General features: G+C 31.0%; 1 protein-coding gene across 1 annotated transcript in view; it reads right to left on the bottom strand.

Moving 5' to 3' along the window:
- Positions 1–2,595: 2,595 nt before the first annotated feature.
- Positions 2,596–19,706, bottom strand: part of LOC137809307 (uncharacterized) — a 30,970-nt gene continuing 13,859 nt past the window's right edge. The window contains exons 3-8 of the mRNA XM_090299409.1: positions 9,061–9,332; positions 8,866–8,968; positions 8,659–8,777; positions 8,404–8,520; positions 8,113–8,171; positions 2,596–3,100 (exon numbers count right to left, since the gene is read on the bottom strand). Of these exons, the coding sequence (XP_090155535.1) occupies positions 2,596–3,100; positions 8,113–8,171; positions 8,404–8,520; positions 8,659–8,777; positions 8,866–8,968; positions 9,061–9,332 (1,175 nt within the window). The remainder of the gene's footprint in view (positions 3,101–8,112; positions 8,172–8,403; positions 8,521–8,658; positions 8,778–8,865; positions 8,969–9,060; positions 9,333–19,706) is intronic.

Raw genomic sequence — 19,706 nt, 5'->3', positions numbered from 1 at the left:
CACTAAGAAGCCCTTTCTTGCATTAGAGGACTTGTCGTTCCATATGATAAGAGTAGGTCCATACAAAATATTGCCAAGAGGGCTCCTTAACTAAGGGAGAACAAGCAGTTTCAAGAGGTAGAGAATCCAATAGGAGTAAGCGAAATTAAACTGGTTTTTTTCTTCTTAGTACCCTAAACCCTAAACTCGTTATTTTGATTCCATATACTTCATTTTTTTATCAGCAAAGAATAAATAAAATAAAATGAAACACTTCAGGGTGTCACAACCATTATACAGAACAACCAAACCAAGTTTCCTAACATCCTACTGACTAAGGACCCAACAAATCATTACACTACAAACCAATATAATACACCATTACAAAATATTGAGACCCAACAAATACTGTTACATCAACCCACCAAAGAGACCATACCCTCAAAATAGGATGTACACCCATCACCTAAATAATATCTTTGTCAGCAGACAGAAGTACCGTAACCAAGAGCCAATCTCGACATACCTAAACTTACAAGAAGGAATTGTAAACAGAAAATAGTCCACCAAAGGGGACACACCCTTAGGCCAAGACACACTATCCAATACCTAACCAATAACTTTGCAACATGCAGAAATGCACCAAATAACCAAAAACCAACATCAACAAACCGATCATACGAGAAGAATACACAACCCAGACATAACCTGCAAAAAAGCACACAACAACTTTCCAAAAACTGGGCCTGTCAGAAACCAAAACACCACATCACAAACTCCCAAATTTCAAACGCCATACAAGATTCCACCACCAGACCGAACATAATACATCAAAGGCACTTCCTTTACCACAGTCCGAAAACAAAATCATCAACCTAACCTTTCCAACCCTCAATCCAACCTTGCCAGATGGAAGTACCCGGTGAGACCTGCACAAAAACACACCACTACTTCCAAGGTCTGGCAAAAAAACATTAGTTAATAACCAAAAAATTAGTCTTTCAAATACCTTATACAGCAAAGAGGTTCCATACACCAATCTGAGTAGGAGAAAACAACCAATTTTTCTTTTACTATGACCCAAAACCAAGTCTTCCTTTGTACCACAGTAAAAACCTCCACTAGATCTACCCGTCCATTCTCAAACACAACCATATTCCTATGATTCAAATTTTCACTTACAATACCTACCAGATGCCCCACAACACCTAATAGTAGCCTATTTCAAGCCTAAAGGTTTAAACATCCTGAAATGCATTTGTCCAACACGATGTAGGACCGAAGAATACCCAAGCCACATGAGACACATACCCCAAATTCTCCAAGAGATCCTACATTCAAAAAATAAATGTCTTATCGAGTCTTCTTCCACACCACACAGGGGACACCGATCACTTATCAGAAGTAAACCACATCTCAAAAGATTGTCCTTAGTGGGGATGACATTACATAGTACCCTCCAGGCCGTAAATTGTACGGAAGGTAACGTCTTTAGATTCCAGAATTCCACGAAAAGTTCCTCACCCACTGTAGACTCCTCCCCAAGATTCCATATACTTCATAAAAGTGTCATTCTTACACCTTTGCATACTTTATTTATTTAATTGATTTTTTTAATATAAATTAAACATTTGTGTTAGTCTCATAAATACATGATTTGATCTCAATGTCTATTTTTTTTTCTATAGAATTTAACATGGTATCAAAGTCTTTTACAAATCTTTCTTCTATATTCATTTTCATTATTTTTCCATTCCTTAGTTTTTTTAGCTCGATATAGTAATCCATTTTATCAATGTTTATTCATTTTTGACCTACTTTAAACAAGACTTATATCTCAAGTCTTGAGAGGTTGTGTAGTAATAGGTAAGATTCCACTACAAAAAAATGGATTTACCTACTGAAGAAATTTGTAGGTAATTTACTTACAGATAATAAGTTTATGGGTAACAACAGGTCATAGGTAATACCCACTAACAATAGTCCATAGATAATACTCACCACCAACAACAAAAGTCCATAGATAATACCCATCAAATTCAGTTTGCATGCAATACTCACTAACTCCAGTTCGTAGGTAATATTTTTGCATACATTACCCACCAACTATTTTTCGTGAGTAAATTCGTAGGTAATCTTGCATGCATGAAATGTTCATTCAACATTTAAATGAATTATTTTTAGATATTTTACACCAGTTTCCAACGCATGAAGTAATTCTACATATCCAAATTGAACAATTTATTATCAATGTGTATTGTACCTATAAATTCAATAATAATCAAGCATCATCCAATACCCCTAACATAAAATAAAACCCACATAAATTGAAGTCTCATCATATAAAGTAATTCAAATATAACATAATCCAAAATTAAAACAAACTTGAAACATAAAAGATATCCCTAATTCAAAAGTCAAATAAACATGAAATATAAATTGCAATTTAAACAAACTAGAAACATAAAGCTCCTAATAGTCTCTATAATCATAATCTTGTTGTTGAAATTTTCCATGTTTATTTTGTTGTTGGTTGAGTGATTGTTGTTGCGGTTGTACTTCTTTATATTGTTGTTGAAATGCACTTCGTTCATCAAGACGCAACCTCCAATCTCGTTACTTTTCCCCTAGTTGATTAATTAATTGTTGTAACTTCATCAGATACTCCTTTGTGGAATGATCTAGTATCATCCGTCTTGAAAATCTCAGTTTTCCATAAAGTTGTGTAGGTGTTTTATATAAGACATGATTCTCATTAACATCATGGTAGTCTAAATTTGAATTTTCTGACGGGACAATATGCATGATCTTGCCTGGTGGATAAAGATGGTGTCTTCTTGATGTTGTGACTGGAAAAACTCTTTCTTCCATGATATTTTTCCCATCAGCATGAATGTTAGGGATGTTAACATTTTTTCCCAGTTTAAGTTTTTTCACTTGATTCAACAATTGGTCTTCATCTTCATTATCGTCATCTGAGTCATCATTGTCAGATCCTTCACTCGAAGAGTGATATTCATCATCATCGTCAATAGATTCTTTGAGTAGGTGTTCTTCACTTAAAAGATGTTCAAAACTTGTCTGAGGTAATTTAGAAGCTCCAACCAAATTATCTGACAATCACTACAAGAAAAATTAGTTTTAGTGATATAAACATTCATCACTAAAACTTATAAATATGTCACTATTAATATCTTGTGACAATAATTACATTGTCACTAGTGCTCTTGTCACTATCATACTTGTGACAATCATTTTAAATGTCACTAAAACTGTGACAATAATACTTATCACTAATAATTCAATGTAATATTGTCACTATATCTTTTTGTAATAGTGACAATAACAAGTTATCACAAATGTATAAAAGAATAAAAATAAATTAGTTGTCAATAATTTATAATTAATAATTAATATCATTTTAATGTCAATTTTTATGTACTAATTATTTATTAATTTCTTTTAATTATTAATAATTGATTTTAATTATTAATTATTATTAATTGTTTTAATTTATTACTATTTTATTAATTGATTTTAATTATTAATATTTTATTAATTGATTTTAATTATTAATACAACTTAATGGAACATTTCAACGGTTAAATGAGGAGGAGATTAAACAAAGTAAAGATTTTGGAAATAAGTATTGAAAGTAAGCAATAAAATCATTTTGGCCCAATTTTAACATTTTAAATGTGTCAATTGAATCATTATCAGTATTAAGAGAAGATCGGATCACAGTGATAAACAATTTCCTTGTGATGATGTTCTTGCGGACTTGAGAAAAAAAAACATAACAAATAAGAAACGAAACTGCATAGAGAGCATAGGAACACAAATAACTGAATCCATTACATTTCACTTGTAGAACGAAAGAATTTCAACTTACATAGTAATAATAAAGAATAAAACAAAGATGTAAAAATTGCTAAAAAATCAAATAACAGGAGGCAATATTGATTGATCTGTATGTATTGATACAATTTTCACCAATTAAAATTTGGACTTGTAAATATTATTTGCAACAAAGAATGAAAGAATAATAACAAACTCCCAAACATCACAACCTTCCTTCCTCCAACAGGATCCTCCTCCACTTCCGAAAACTCTCGTACAAGAAATCCCTCAATGTTCCTCCACGTTCGTCGTAAAAAGTGTCTGCAGTTGCAAAACGCAGTTCACTCTACCCGGAGATGTGACGGTGCCGTGAAAGATTGAGAAATCTAGGATGAAAAGAAAGGAAAATGCGATGGTGCCTTGAGTGTCTTCTATCAAAGGGAAGCAAAAAAAAAAGGTCTTAAGAAACCAATTAAGTCTAGACTTACCAATAAATCATGAAAACAAAAAAGAACTGATAATAGGATCGTCTTCCTGCAACTTCAGAGAGCACGAAGATAACTGCTTCAAGTATCAGGAGAATAACTGTTTCAATTTTAGATATCCACAAATATAAGTCTTTGAGTAATATTGAGAAGAAGTTTAATTCTAGGGTTACATATGTGCTGGATCCATCTAAAAAGCCCAAAATAACATCAATTATTTTTCAATTTTATTTAAAAAAACATGTCCTTTTTATAATTTAATTTAAAAGAAATTTAATTATCTCATTATAAATCATGTTAAATGTTATTCAAACTTTTATAATTTTAAAATAAATATTTATTTTTCTTATACTTTTAATAACATTTATATATTTATATATTTTTAAATAAATTTATAATTTTTATTTTAATAAATAAGGTTACTTTTTTATATTTTTTTTATAAAGTAATACTTAATTATCTCATTTTATTTAAAAATAGGTGTTGATTATATATTAACTTAAATATAGTTATATTCACATTTTAGTATTTATTTATTTAAATATATTATTTTATCCATAATAAAGTAATAATTATAATTAAATAATTATATATTATATATTACTATGTTAATGACAATGTTTAGTATATATTTTTGTAAAACAACATTAATAATTTGATAAACCTAATTCCTAAAGAGAATAATTGTATTTTTCTTATAATAAATCTAAATACTAACTTCTTATTTAGAGATATATTATTTTCTTAGAATCCAAACAACTCAGATATGTACAATATACATTATAACTGATATAGTTATAACTGATTGAAGTATCATTTCTAAACTTATTTTTGAATATTTTAACATATAACAAAAAAACCTACAAATAGAGATTAATTCCTTATTCTCTATATTTATGCATTTATATATAATAAAAAAATTGTACTTAATCAATGATATTTTATAATTATATATAATCATATTATCTTATTAATAATAAATTAATAAATATAATCATATTATATAGTATGACTTTAATAAAAAACTTTATAACATGTTTTTCTAAACAAATTAACAATATAAAATACATTAAAGATAAGGATAAATTTTATTTTTATATCTTATTTTATTTAAAAATAGGTGTTGATTATATATTAACTTAAATATAGTTATATTCACATTTTAGTATTTATTTATTTAAATATATTATTTTATCCATAATAAAGTAATAATTATAATTAAATAATTATATATTATATATTACGATGTTAATGACAATGTTTAGTATATATTTTTGTAAAACAACATTAATAATTTGATAAACCTAATTCCTAAAGATAATAATTGTATTTTTCTTATAATAAGTCTAAATACTAACTTCTTATTTAGAGATATATTATTTTCTTAGAATCCAAACAACTCAGATATGTACAATATACATTATAACTGATATAGTTATAATTGATTGAAGTATCATTTCTAAACTTATCTTTGAATATTTTAACATATAACAAAAAAACCTACAAATAGAGATTGATTCCTTATTTTCTATATTTATGCATTTATATATAATAAAAAAATTTATACTTAATCAATGATATTTTATAATTATATATAATCATATTATCTTGTTAATGATAAATTAATAAATATAATCATATTATATAGTATGACTGTAATAACAAACTTTATAACATGTTTTTCTAAACAAATTAACAATATAAAATATATTAAAGATAAGGATAAATTTTATTTTTAAAAAGAGATAAAATTTAATAAATAGTATAAGTCTATATTATTTATAAAGTATGAAGAAAAAGAAGAACATAATCAAATAAAAAGAGTGTTAAATTGAAAAGAAATTGATGAATTATGTATTTTTAATTATTTATTCTATAATTTCATGAATTCTATTTATATGTTTTCATTTTCACTTTAATACATTAGTTGTATAAGTACTCAAATTGTTAATGTATCGGTCAATATCGGACGAGTCAGTCACTCGGGGTCTCGGTGACCAACCAATCGTGTCAAAACACATTTAAAGCACTGTGAATGACAACAATGATAGTTATGGAAGCTCGTCACAAGTTATCACTATGCTCCACCAAATGCGAGTGAGACGTCAATAAATCAGGTAACACTGATTTAGTAAAAGATATTGTTTCACTAAAGATTTTATCCAAATATACCAGTATACCAACATATCTCCCTATAAATTAGTGAATCATACTAGAAATCAATTAATTTGATAGATTTGACCTATTACAGTAGAGACCCATGAATAAACACTAAAAATAAACTAACTACAGAGGTGTAAGGTAACTTAGTTTTCACTATACACTATTTACACAAAGTCTTGAAAGGTATGAGATTAGATAAAAGTTGGATGCAAATTGTTGATTTAGATCATTTTCTAAAACAAATTTTGTTATTAATTATGTTTATTCTTATGAATCATATCTATCTATTTATTTTCATATATCTATCTACATAACTATTATTTACTTATATAAATAATATATAGAAAGAGAGAAAGAGAAATAAAAAGAAAGAAAGATAGTTAGGTGGTTAAAATTTTATATGCTAAATTTAAATTTGAAGTAAACATATTATTAACTAATATTATAATAAAATGTATTAAGATATGAATAAATAGATAAATGTATTAAAATAAGTATTGGAATTGTAAAGTGACACAATAAAGGGAAAGTTGTTTCTTGAATAAAAGATGATGTTGAAATTTTAAAATAGAAAAAAAAATTAACAAGTACTAGTGATATAATAATAATAATAATAATGAAAATTAATATTATATCATCCTTATTACTTTATAAGCATTCAAAAAAAAATATTAATTATATTCTTATCTAAAGAAAAATAAATTTATCATATGATATTTTATATTAATGAATAATTATTTGTTGCATGCATATTTTGTTATTTTTAATAAAACAATTATGACAAATTAAAGATAGTTGCAACTAATATATAAATAGTGACAAATTAAAATATACTCACAACTAATATACAAATAGTGACAAATTTTATATATAACACTATTAATTACATTATCAAAAATAAAAATAATGTTTATTTATAAAAAGAAACATCATAAATTCAAATATAAAATAATATAAATTTAATGATTTATATTATTTTATGACATGCATATTTTGTCATTTTTAATAAAACAATTGTGATAAATTAAAGATAGTTGCAACTAATATACAAATAGTGACAAATTAAAATATACTCACAACTAATATACAAATAGTGACAATTTTATATATCACTATTAATTACATTATCACAAAATAAAAATAATGTTTACTTCTAAAAAGGAAGATCATAAATTCAAATATAAATTAATATAAATTTTATAATTTTTTATATATGTTTAGATTTTGTATTATACACGTAAGAATGAATTTATAAGATATTATTATTGACACAAATTTCATAATAATTCTAAAGTGGTATAGTGGAAATGTTAAACTTACATTTTTACCTCATTAAAGAGTCATTAGTTCAAACCTAAAGTAGAACAAAAAAAATCTATTAACTATATTTTTATTTTAAGAAAAATAAATTTTTAGTAATTATTTATGATATGTGTTATTAATTTTTTAATATATCTATTGTGATATTTTTTTTTTTGTTTTGTCACTATTATAAACAATATTAGTGACAAGAAAAAAAATAGTCACAAATAATATATTATTAGTGACATGGAAAATAATAGTCACAAATAATATATTAATAGTGACAAATATTATATTTATCATTAACCTTTTGTCACTAAAACTAATTTTTCTTGTAGTGAATGTTTGAATATTCTCATGTTGGATGGATGATAACAATGAGTGTTTATGCTTCTTCACAACCTTTAGCCATAGATATGGAACAATTTGTATAAGATAATTAATAGATGTACATAATGAATTATGAAAAAGGGAAACATATTTAATTATAAAAACTCTCCAGCCAGATGCTAGTTGTTAAGACAATTGAATCAATTAATTGTAAACTCTTGTTAGTGTCTAGCGAATAACCTATAGAAGAGCACTGCGATTTCAATATCAAATATATGATATAAAGAAGGGAGCTTGAAGCTACCTCGGTGCAACTCTTTACTGCATGTCCTGCAATTGCTTTCGCAAGAGATAAATGAGTTCCAACTGCACTTGTGCAAAGAATGAAACATATAACGATGTTTTTATTCTTAGTCTGACCCTGTAAATTATAGTATCAACACCTAATCATGAAAGCTTACTTGTGCAAAGAATGAAACATTTTCTAAGAGATATCATCATGAGAAATTAACCGTAACAAAACAAATAAATATTTGGCAAAAATATTTTAGGTTGTTACCTCGGAAATGAAATCATGAAAAGAAGAAACTGACAAAGTAGGCACTATGTCAAAACCATTTACTATAGAAGTGATAAAGGATTTTCCGAATTCAGCTAACTCCAACGTCATGCATGCAGCTGCAAAAATTACAATTATATTAACATCTGGTTAATACTAAATATCATGTAACAAAAATCCTATTGAAAATTAAAGAAGTTTGTATACCTGGACCAAATGTGACACAAGTTGTTGAAGAAAACTGTTGGATTTCTCTAAGCTTATAAGTCAATAGTGCAGCAGTTCCACCACCTAGGGAGTGCCCAACGATCTATATGAAAATATTATTATCATTATTATTATAACAAACAAAAAATCCATAATTTTAATTAATAAAACATGCTAAGTAACATTAATAAGTACCTTGATTTTGAAGTGGGGGTAAAGCTTATTAGCATCATGTAGTACAGGAATGCAGCGGTTTCTAATCCAATCAGCTGCAGAAACCATACCACGGTGTGCATGTCCAGAAACTATGTTGTGCCTCTCATGACCAATGCAAATGACGTGATCGAAAGGGACTGGAGCACAGAGTGCATCTGTGAGAGTGTCTTTTATGCTACGCGTTCCACGGATGAACACAATAAAACTTTTTGATTGTCTATCACGTATAACCGTGAAAGCGGGCTTGCAAACTTCATTTTCAGTTCAAATGGCCAAACACAAACTCATCAACAAAATTAATACTAATTAATTAACATACCCTAGCTGATCTCTTCCTAGAGAGGATATCCTTCTTTTCCAATCCAGAAAATAGAGAAGAAGGAGAACGTTTGAAGCTGCTGAAAAGCTTGGCACATTCCAACATTCTCTTCAACTCATATAACTCCTTTAAGATTTGGGAGCCTTTCAGTTCTACACAATCACTTCTTTCACGGCATTCACTTCCAATTGTTTTCTTACCCTACATATTGATAAGCAAAACCTCTTTGAACAAGAACAAACTTTTTAAAGAACCCCAACATAAATGGATAGATATAAGAACTAGGAAACCACCTTGTCCAACACAGCGTGAGCGATGACTCTGGGCAAGTTGAACATGTGCCTCCTCTCGGTGTAACAGAACAACATTATCGCTTCTGCCAATACGATAATTACCTCCATCAAATTTTTGGGCGCTGCAAGTTCCCTTCGTTCAACCCTTACACCATTATTTCCATTGCTCCCCGACATTATTAGGGAACAAGAAGGAAGCACAGAAAAATGAAGCAAGAAGTGCTAAACAAGATAGTTGAATATATGGTTGGCGTTGGTGTGTCTCAAATGCCAAGGAGTGTGACCTTATATAGGACGTGATGCAAGTGGCTTTATTTGTCTAGGTTGAATGAAGTATGAGTAAAAGTTGCAAGTTGTATAGAAATGAAGCACTTATAACAAATATAAATAAGAATGAGCACAACTTATCTTAAGATTTTGGATTTAAATATGGCAACCATATTCTGCTGACCCATACTTTTAGTTGATTTTTATATTTGTTATCAGTAATACATAAAGTCAATCCAATTGAAAACTGTTAAAATCTGGTTTTAGATTTTAAAAGTTTCCAAGATTAATATGCCAACGATAGTGTGGCCACCCTTACTTCTTGTGTTGTTTTTATATATGTTAAACCCTAAATCAGTATCACAAAGTGGTACAAAATATTTTTCTTTTCTTATCAGCAAGAAAAGATAGAATAAATATGATCTATTTTAGGGATTGTCTAACACTCATATTGAGCAAAAGAGACATAAAACAAACAAAAAAAACTCTAACTACTATGTCAAAATCAGCTAAAAGCAACTTAAATTCAAGGACTAACTCTATTCTCCTATTAGCAACTTTTAATTAAATACATACATACCAGAGGTTCAAGCTACCAATAAGAGAACGAGAAACACTCACTCATGATACATTTGACAAGACCCAAGACCAAACCTTAACCTGTAGAAAAAAAAAACTTCAAAATAGTATACCACTCCTCGGTTGAATAAAAGTGGTACAAAATATAAGTCATATTCAAAAGTGTTTAAGAAGGTCATATTTAAGAAGGTCAAATGTACGCTTAGCATGTTTTTCTTATTCAGATTGGTGTCTTGAATTTTTGGTATGCATGAGATCAATCAACAAAGAAAAGTTTAGAGGGGAGGCCGGGTTGAGCTGGTTCGACTCAAGTTAGAAGTCCTATGTTTTGTATTTGGGTATGGATAGATATTAAGCTTTCTTCCCGCGTTACCAGCATGCGAGTGATAGGTTGTAGGACGTCGCTGTTTTTTGTATAAGAGTTGAGGTATCTCTAAAATACCTTCATTTATTTTATTTTTTTGGCCAATAAAAAAAATTCAAAAGTGTTCTTCTATATCTCTTCTTTTGGTGCTTCAAAAGCTGTTGACAAAGCGCAATGAACTGAACAAAGGTCCATGTTTTTTAAGCTTTCATGGTTCATCATTGTATCCATAGGTTGATTTCACTAGAATATAATGCCAAATAAATTTTATTATTGTAAAGGGGAAATAAATAGTAAAAAAACGGTTTGTATTGCTTTTAGAGTCCGTGAGACATATATAGAAAAAAAACAAAGCAAACCAAAAGATCCTTTTTCAAATGTCATATAAGACTTGGTTAAATCAAATTTAGAATTTTACATCAAAGAACATATCATTGCATGCCTTATTATTAGACTAGTCCAGTCACCCAATCAAGTTTAAAGCCTAAAGCAAGTAGTATGAAGCAGTGTGAGAAAGGGGGCATGCAGCAAAATAAATGCTTTTAGTGGAACAAAAATTCTGGTTTATGCTCAAGATTATGGTCAAGGGGCATTTTGGAGTGTAGGAGAATCTGTTAGACGTTAAGTGAACGAAGAATAGTGAGATAAAGCTGGTCATTGAGACAACATGTTTTTTGACTGGCTGCAAAGTAAATTTGGGCCAGAAGCTAATTCACATAAAGATAGTGCTTATGCATCTTTTAGCAGATATATGTTTCTTTTTTTCTGGACTTTAAAACATTCCTGTCAAGTAATTTTATGATCCTATTGTTCAAAGTTTTGGCCAAAAAGCATATAGCCTAGCAGGAGAGCTGTATTTGGTATTGTAAGAACTTTGTCTAAGTTATATATAAGAGTTAAAATATTTTGTTTTATTTATTTAATTCTTTACTTATAAAAAGTCCAGTCAAAACTAGCATAAGACAAAAAGGCACATCACTAAATATCACTAAAGATAAGAAGATAAAGAGTTCACATAAATTTAACATTGTGATTTTAGACATGAACATCAATAAAAAAATGTTGCTTATTTTGTATTGGTGATTCATGTCCATACATTTAATTATATCATTTAAAATATTTCATTATTATCTACTATTCCATTTCTAAATACAATTGTGTTCCCTGCTCTCATATGCTTCTCAAAATAACAACTCACATTGAATCTGTCAAAATGTTGTTTGCTTTGGTTACGGTGAGCTGTTATTTATTATAAGAGTTCCATGCATGTTTACCAGACATTCATAGAATAAATTTGGTGTTTATATCCTCCTCTTGCCATTGTTTTGCCTTGTGTTTGTTTTTCTATGACCTCTTGTTTAAAGTTTAACTTATTTAATTACGCAAACAGTTTACTTATACTTATCTCTAGTAAACTTAACCTTTTTTAATTTTTCATTTATTCCACCAATGCCAGAACAGCATCGGTAATCCCATTCAGAAGGAATGATTGAAACAAATTGAAAAAAACAACAATATTATTCAAAAGAGAAATACCAAGTTCAAAAAATATACTGGTAGACAATTACTGAAGCAGCAAATCATCATCAAACTTATCCTGTCTCAAATTATTTATCAGATTATCTGTTTCTTCTTGAGGAATATTTTTTATTTATATATAAAATATTAAAATATATCTCAATTAAAAAAAATTATCTGCTGAATATCTTTTGGCGGGAATGAATCTTGCTAATTGCAATGTGAAAAGAATGCAGAATTTTAAAAAGTTGACTTGACTTTCCTTTTTGCCTGGTAAACGTCAACTATATGTTACTTATTTTATTGAATCAATAAAACAACTTACAAGATGAAAGAAAGAAAAAATGAAAAGAAATGATGCAGAATTAGCATATGATCACGAATAATCTGGATCCCTACCAAACATCAAGGTTATTTAAAAGACCATCAAAACCATCTCTTCACACGTTAAGATGTGAACTAATAGTTAATTAGAATGACAACTGCATCCTCATAAATATGTTTTCAAAGTATATATTATGATAAACCTTTTAATTTAACTCCATTTCCCTATGAGCAAACATGGTAAGTGAATTGTTTTTTATCAACAACAAAAATTAAAAAATAAAAAATTTCGAAAGTATTTCAACCCTTACAAAATAGAATGTTGGAGATCTCACATCGGCTAGAGATTATAGCCTTTCATTGTATATAAGTGGGTGCAAACTTCACCCCATAAGCTGGTTTTATGGGGTTGAGTTAGGCTTAAAGTTTACTTTATAATATGGTATCAGAGCCATTTCGAGTCTATCCTAACGAGTGTTTGTGTTAGACCTATCATGTCACCCGCTATCGAACATTTCATTGTATATAGCTAACTTATATTATGCTTTTAAACAACAGAATTATGAGAAAAAAATTGCACCTATTATGTCAAATCAACTCCCAGACCAACAAAATAATGTCTCCCTTCTTACAACACTACTTCAAAAACATATGGAGCATAATCTGCCAATATTGACAATTATAAAAACAGCACTCCAGTCTTTCTCTAACTGTATCCCTGACTAGAAGAAAAATACGTTTTACATTCTTTTTATCAGCAAAGAATAAATAAAATAAAAAGAGACACTTCAGGGGTGTCTCAACCCTTATACAAAACCCCAAATTACAAAATCCTAGAACTCTACCAACTAAGGATCCGACAAACATTGTACTACATATCAAGGTAAAACCCCAGACCAAGATATAAAAACCACCAGATACAGTTGTCTCACCCCACCAAAGAGGTCACACCCTCAAATAAAGACATGCATCCAACAACAGAACAAGGTCATTATCATCAAGCTGAAGGACCTTACCCAAAAGACAAACTCAACAACCAATACAAGACACACCATCCAACAACTAAACCATAACTTTGTAGCAGACTGAGTTGTACCAAAAACCCAAGTACTAACAACGACAAACAGACCCTTATGAGCAGAGAACGTAAGCCAATTATACCCTACAACATACACAAAACAACCTCCCAAACTAGCCACGGAAGTAACTAGAAAACACCTCAAATCCTTTTGCCACAATTCAAACACCATTAAGATACAACACCAAACCGATAAGCATACAACACAAACACTTCCTTTACCGCAGTACAGAGCAGAATCATCAGTCTGACTCTGTCAGATAGGGATGACCAAGACAACCTGCATATCCACGCAAAACTTTCCAAGCCTCAATCTAGCCTTGTAGATAGGAGTTACCAATGAAACATGCACAAACCACACCACAACTACCAAAACTAGGAAATATCGTTAGTTACAAACACAGATAATCAGACTTTCAAATACCTCATACAACAAAGAGGATCCAAACACCAGTCTGAGTAAGAGAAGGCAACCGATTTTTCTTTTACTGTGACCCAAGACCAAGTCTTCCTTTGTGCCACGGTAAATACCTCAACTAGATCCACCCGTCCATTCTCAAACACAACCCTATTCCTGTGATTCCAAATTTCACTCACAATACCTACCCAAATACCCCCCCCCCCAACACCTGATAACTGCGTGGTTCAGACCAAGAGGTTTGAACATCCTAAAGTGCATTTGTGCATCACAATGTAGCACCAAAGGGAAACCCAGCCACGTGAGACAAATACCCCAAATTCTCCAAGAAATCTTACATTCAAAAAATAAATGACTTACCGACTCTTCTTCCACACCACATAGGGGGCACCGATCACTCATCAAAGGTATACCACGTCTCGAAAGATTGTCCTTATTAGGAATAGCATTACGTAACACCCTCCAAACCATAAAATGTGCCGAAGGTAAGGTCTTTAGAGTCCAAAAATTCGCGAATAAATCCTCCCCCACTATGGACTCCTCCCCCATGAGGCATTTATATGCTGCCTTCACAGAGAAATCCGTATAATCCACATCCCTCCAGATCCATTTATCAGGTTTAACTCCACCCTCTCTTGTTAACCTTTTGGTATCCAACATCTGCATTAGAAGATCAAGCAGACTGGATTCCCACACAAAAAGATTTCTTCTCCACCGCAGTTTCCACGACCAATCATTATTACTCCAACCCCCAACTTGTGAAAGAGTACAACCAGTATCCAAGGAAATTGAATATAGTCTAGGGAATTTATGCATTAGAGGAATGTTTTCCAACCACTTATCCTCCCATAATCTGATTTCTTTCCCATCTCCTACTTCCCACCGACCTTTGTCTTCAAAATCAAATCTCCACCCCACTAAGTGTCAAACTTTCCTAAGGTCCCTCCACCACATCGACTCCTTACAAGACTGATCTTGAGATCTTAATCCCTTCCACCCACCATACTTAGACTTTATAATATCCTTTCATAAACCACTCTTTTCAGACTTAAGTGTCTCCAGATCCATTTCCCTAATAAGTTATTTAGTAAAGGTTAATATAATTTCAAAAATGAATTTAATTAACAAATACTTTTTTAATCTTTATTAAGTTTCAAATGTTTATTCTATAAAGTCAACTAAATAATAGAAATTTTTTAAACATTTGTTAAGTTTCAAAAGTTTATTAAAAAATATCAGCAAAATAAAAATTTATTCAAAAGTTTTTTAACTTTTGTCAAATTTTAAAGGTTTATTATAAAATCTCAATAAAGAATTTCTTTTTTTAAACTTTTGTTAAGTTCCAAAGGTTTATCCTAAAACCTCAACATAATAATAGAGGCGTTTTTAACCTTCGTCGAATTCCAAAGGTTATTCTAATATCTCAGTAAAATAACGGTGATTTTTTTAACCTTCGTTAAATTACAAAGGTTTATTGTTGAACCTTTACAAAATACTCACTACAAGAAAAAAAATGGTTTTATCGGGGTTTATTTTTACATTATCAAAGGTTAAAACCTCCATTAAGTAATTTACTCGGAGTTACAGTTTTTTCCGATAAACCATCATTGGAGAATGTGTTTCCCGAGATTTGTTTAAATTCCAGAAAAAGTCTTTCAAAACCCCCATTAAATACGTTGGGTTTAAGAACCTTTTTAAAATATCATGAATTTCAAACCTTCCATAAAATCATGGGTTATAAAACTTCCAAAAAATACCATGAGTTTCAAAACCTTCGTATAATATCATAGGTTTCAAAATGCCTGTAAAATATCATGGGTTTCAAAATGTTGGTAGAGTATCATTGGTTTTAGGACTTTCATAAAATATCATAGATTTCAGAAGCTCGGTAAAATATCATGGGTTTCAAAACTCCTATAAAATATCTTAAGTTTCGGAACCTCCATAAAATAGCATAGGTTTTAAAACATCGTAAAATACCTTAAGGTTCAAAGCCTTCGTAAAATAAGTTTCAAAACCATAAACATTTTTTTTATTCATGTATTTTTTCAACCACATGTATATTTACATCTATTGTATTTGTTTATTTATGTTTGTTAAAGTAATTTTTCAATAAATAAATAAATATAACATTCTATCAATTGATAAAACATATCATTGATAAAAATATACCAAAATATATCAAATAAGGTCATTGAAATTTAAACTCATACAACATATGAATTAAAAAAAAACTATGAAAAAAATAGTATAAAACGAATAGTGCTATGAAATAGCTAAAAGACTAAAACCTTGTAGGCCTTGGATGTTGACACTTTTACATCCAACCATGAACAATTTCAATATTGTCCAAAAATTCTCACTATTAGATACCCCGAATATAAATATTTTAGGAACCAATTTTTGCTTGGGAAAAATAATGGAAGAGGATTTTCACTAAAAGGCCGTGTTTGAAATGCGGCAACACATCATCTTCGGCCATTATGTTAGACTACGAAACATTCGACAGTAAATTACTTACTACATAGATATTCAATATCGATTATAGAAAGTACATAACATGGTGCATATGTTCCTCCCTGAGAATTAATTAGTAATTATCGAAACAAAATGTTCAGTCCATTAACTTACAAAGCAGGAGGATCAAACTATAATCCACCACATCTTCCCACAACATCTGATTCGCAAAATATAATTACGAAACCGAATACTCAGAACCAATTCTAAACCAACATGTTGGGAAACAAGGGTAGTAAAAACAAAAACTAACAAGAAGTAGCGGGGTAATGATAGTCTATAAATTACCGGACATAAAACAATCATTTGATTTTAATGCACCGTTGTTTATAGTTGATCCTACATCTTTTGACGTTGAAGCACCAAAGTGAAAATCTCTTGATAAATAGCCAGGACATTTTCTATCAGTAAAACATTGAATCAAAATTTTCATCGAATGAATGAGGATTAACATTTATCCTGCAAATAGAGCATAAATTAATTATGTCCGAAATGCAAATTGAATCACCAATAAGGATTAAATCAATCTAAAGATACAACTACAGCCTATAAGAGCATAAATCATTAATATATATATATATATATATATAGGCTATAAATGAGATATTAATTAAGTACTGAATTATCTAATTCTGTCCAGCAAAAATCTACCGGGATTTCCAAGAAAATAGCTAAAACGATAAAGAATGACATATTTTGGTGTTTTCAGAATTGTGTGCTAATGAAAAGCAACAATCCCAAACAAACATCCACGTCATGAACTAAAACTAACCGTTTATACAATCCAATTAGAATTCAGGGAGAGTAATTAGAATAAATAGAACTATATCCATTTCTCATAAGATGTCATAATCTTTCGAGATCAACACCAATTAGCTCTAAAGTCTGAAGGTCCTTCCCTGATAAGCCGAAAGAAGAACACGTTCTTTCATCCTCTGCCTGATATCAGACTCCATTTTTAGATTATATCTACAATCAAAATGAACATGTAAAGCCACAGCCGCACAGTGCTTGACAAAGGCCAAGACTGATGCTGATCCAAAGCATAATACTGCAGATACAAGTAACCTTAAAACTACACTAGGTACATCTATTTACAGCAATCTGCAATCACTGCCTTATGTACCACGACAGATTATATAGTACATCAAAATCCCAAATATCCTAAACAGAGCCAAGTACAAATGCTTAATATTAGCTCCATAATACAGTTGAAGCAGCAAGACTTCAAACCTAAGAGATTAACATAATACATAATCGATTCTATGTGGAGACATTGACTGGTTTTATAGATGAAAACTTGTAAATTAAAAGATAAAGGATTTAGAGGTCCAAATAAGACAATAAAAATTGAAACAGTGAGATTATACATTGCATCTTGTTCCTGCTAGGGAGATGGGACCTAGAGAACTGTTGAAATCTTCTTCTTCTTCCTTCGGTCGGGCAGGTAGATGAACTGGGATTCTTCTCGTCCTCCTGCTTATCCTTCGGCACTCGGCACACGGTCGTCAGGCGAACACCGGATGGTGGGGATACCTGCGAAGGCACTCCGACGCTCAAGTCAGTAAAGCGGGTGGTCAGCTCTCAGGTAGGTGAACAGTAATAAATGACATACCTTACTCCTTGGGATGCGCGCTATTTATATTATTCTAATGGGCCTACCTTGTTGGGCCCGTTTATCGAGGTAGATACCGCTTAGGGTTGCATTACCTACTTCTTGATGATGGATTAACTTTACTGATCTTGGTTTGAGTGTTAATTGTAATAGGGTTCGGCCATCGGCCAAATCCTTGTGGTCTCGGTCGTCTTAGTTAAGTCTTCTAAGGTCTCGACCTTTCGGACAGTCGGCCAAGTCTTCCAAGGTCTCGGCCAGCCGGCCAAGTCTTCTAAGGTCTCGGCCTGTGGCCAAGTTTTCCAAGGTCTCGGCCAGCCGGCCAAGTCTTCTAAGGTCTCGCCTTTCGGACCATCGGCCAAGTCTTCTAAGGTCTCAGCCAAGTTCCCCTGATCTCGGTCAGGTTGACTGGGCATCGGGTAGTCAGGTGGGTCCCGGCCTCGCCCCGTACCGGTACACATCTGATAAGATTGGATTAGTTGATGTGCACATTATTTTACTGTAAATCCAAAGGCACTTTGATTTAATTGTTGAGCAATATAGACTAATTTCTTTAGTGGATGCTATGTACAAAATCATATCAAAGGTGCTGGCTGGTAGGATTAAGAAAGTACTACCATCAATTGTTGATGATAGTCAATCGACATTCCTACAAGACAAAAGGATTCTTGATAGCGTGTTTATGGCAAATGAGGTGGTAGAGGATCTAAGGAGGGGTAGGAAGAGTGGGTTGTGCTTAAAAGTGGATTTCGAAAAAGCATATGACTCAGCCAGATGAGAGTTTCTTTATGATATGCTACATAGGATGTGGTTTCACAAAAAATGGATTATGTGGATCCAAAGATAATAATGGAGTGAAGACACATGGGTGCAGAAAAAAAGAAAGAAAGTGATGCGTGGGTGAGGGTGTAATTTTGTTATGACTGGAGGGGTAGACGTTGGTGGAGCGTAGGATACAGCAGATTTCCATTGGCATGTTAAAAAGCAAGATTCTTGAACCGCTTTTGCTTGGACTTTATTTTCTTATCTTGGATGCTCGTTCTCAAAAAGCAGAAAGAGGTGCAAAGAGAAAGAAAGAAAACTTTAAGGGAGAGAAATAGGAGTTAGAAGTGAGGCAAAAAGTTGTTCGAGAGCTTGGTGAAGCTAGCAAAAAAAATCATGGCTGCCACGAAAGCTAATAACAGAGCAAACACTAGTAGATAGCACGGTGATCACGGTTCATCACACAAGACTTCACAACGTTCTTTTTCTCTAATTTCCCAAACAGCTATGAAGAAGCAGACATGATTTAGGTCTTCCAAAGATGGGACAGGGTGAAAGAAGTCTTTATTTCCCG

The sequence above is a fragment of the Phaseolus vulgaris genome, chromosome 2, assembly GCF_051622355.1.
Source record: "Phaseolus vulgaris cultivar YP4 chromosome 2, ASM5162235v1, whole genome shotgun sequence".
Classification (NCBI taxonomy): Eukaryota; Viridiplantae; Streptophyta; class Magnoliopsida; order Fabales; family Fabaceae; genus Phaseolus; species Phaseolus vulgaris.
This window is presented reverse-complemented; position numbering and strand designations above follow the sequence as displayed.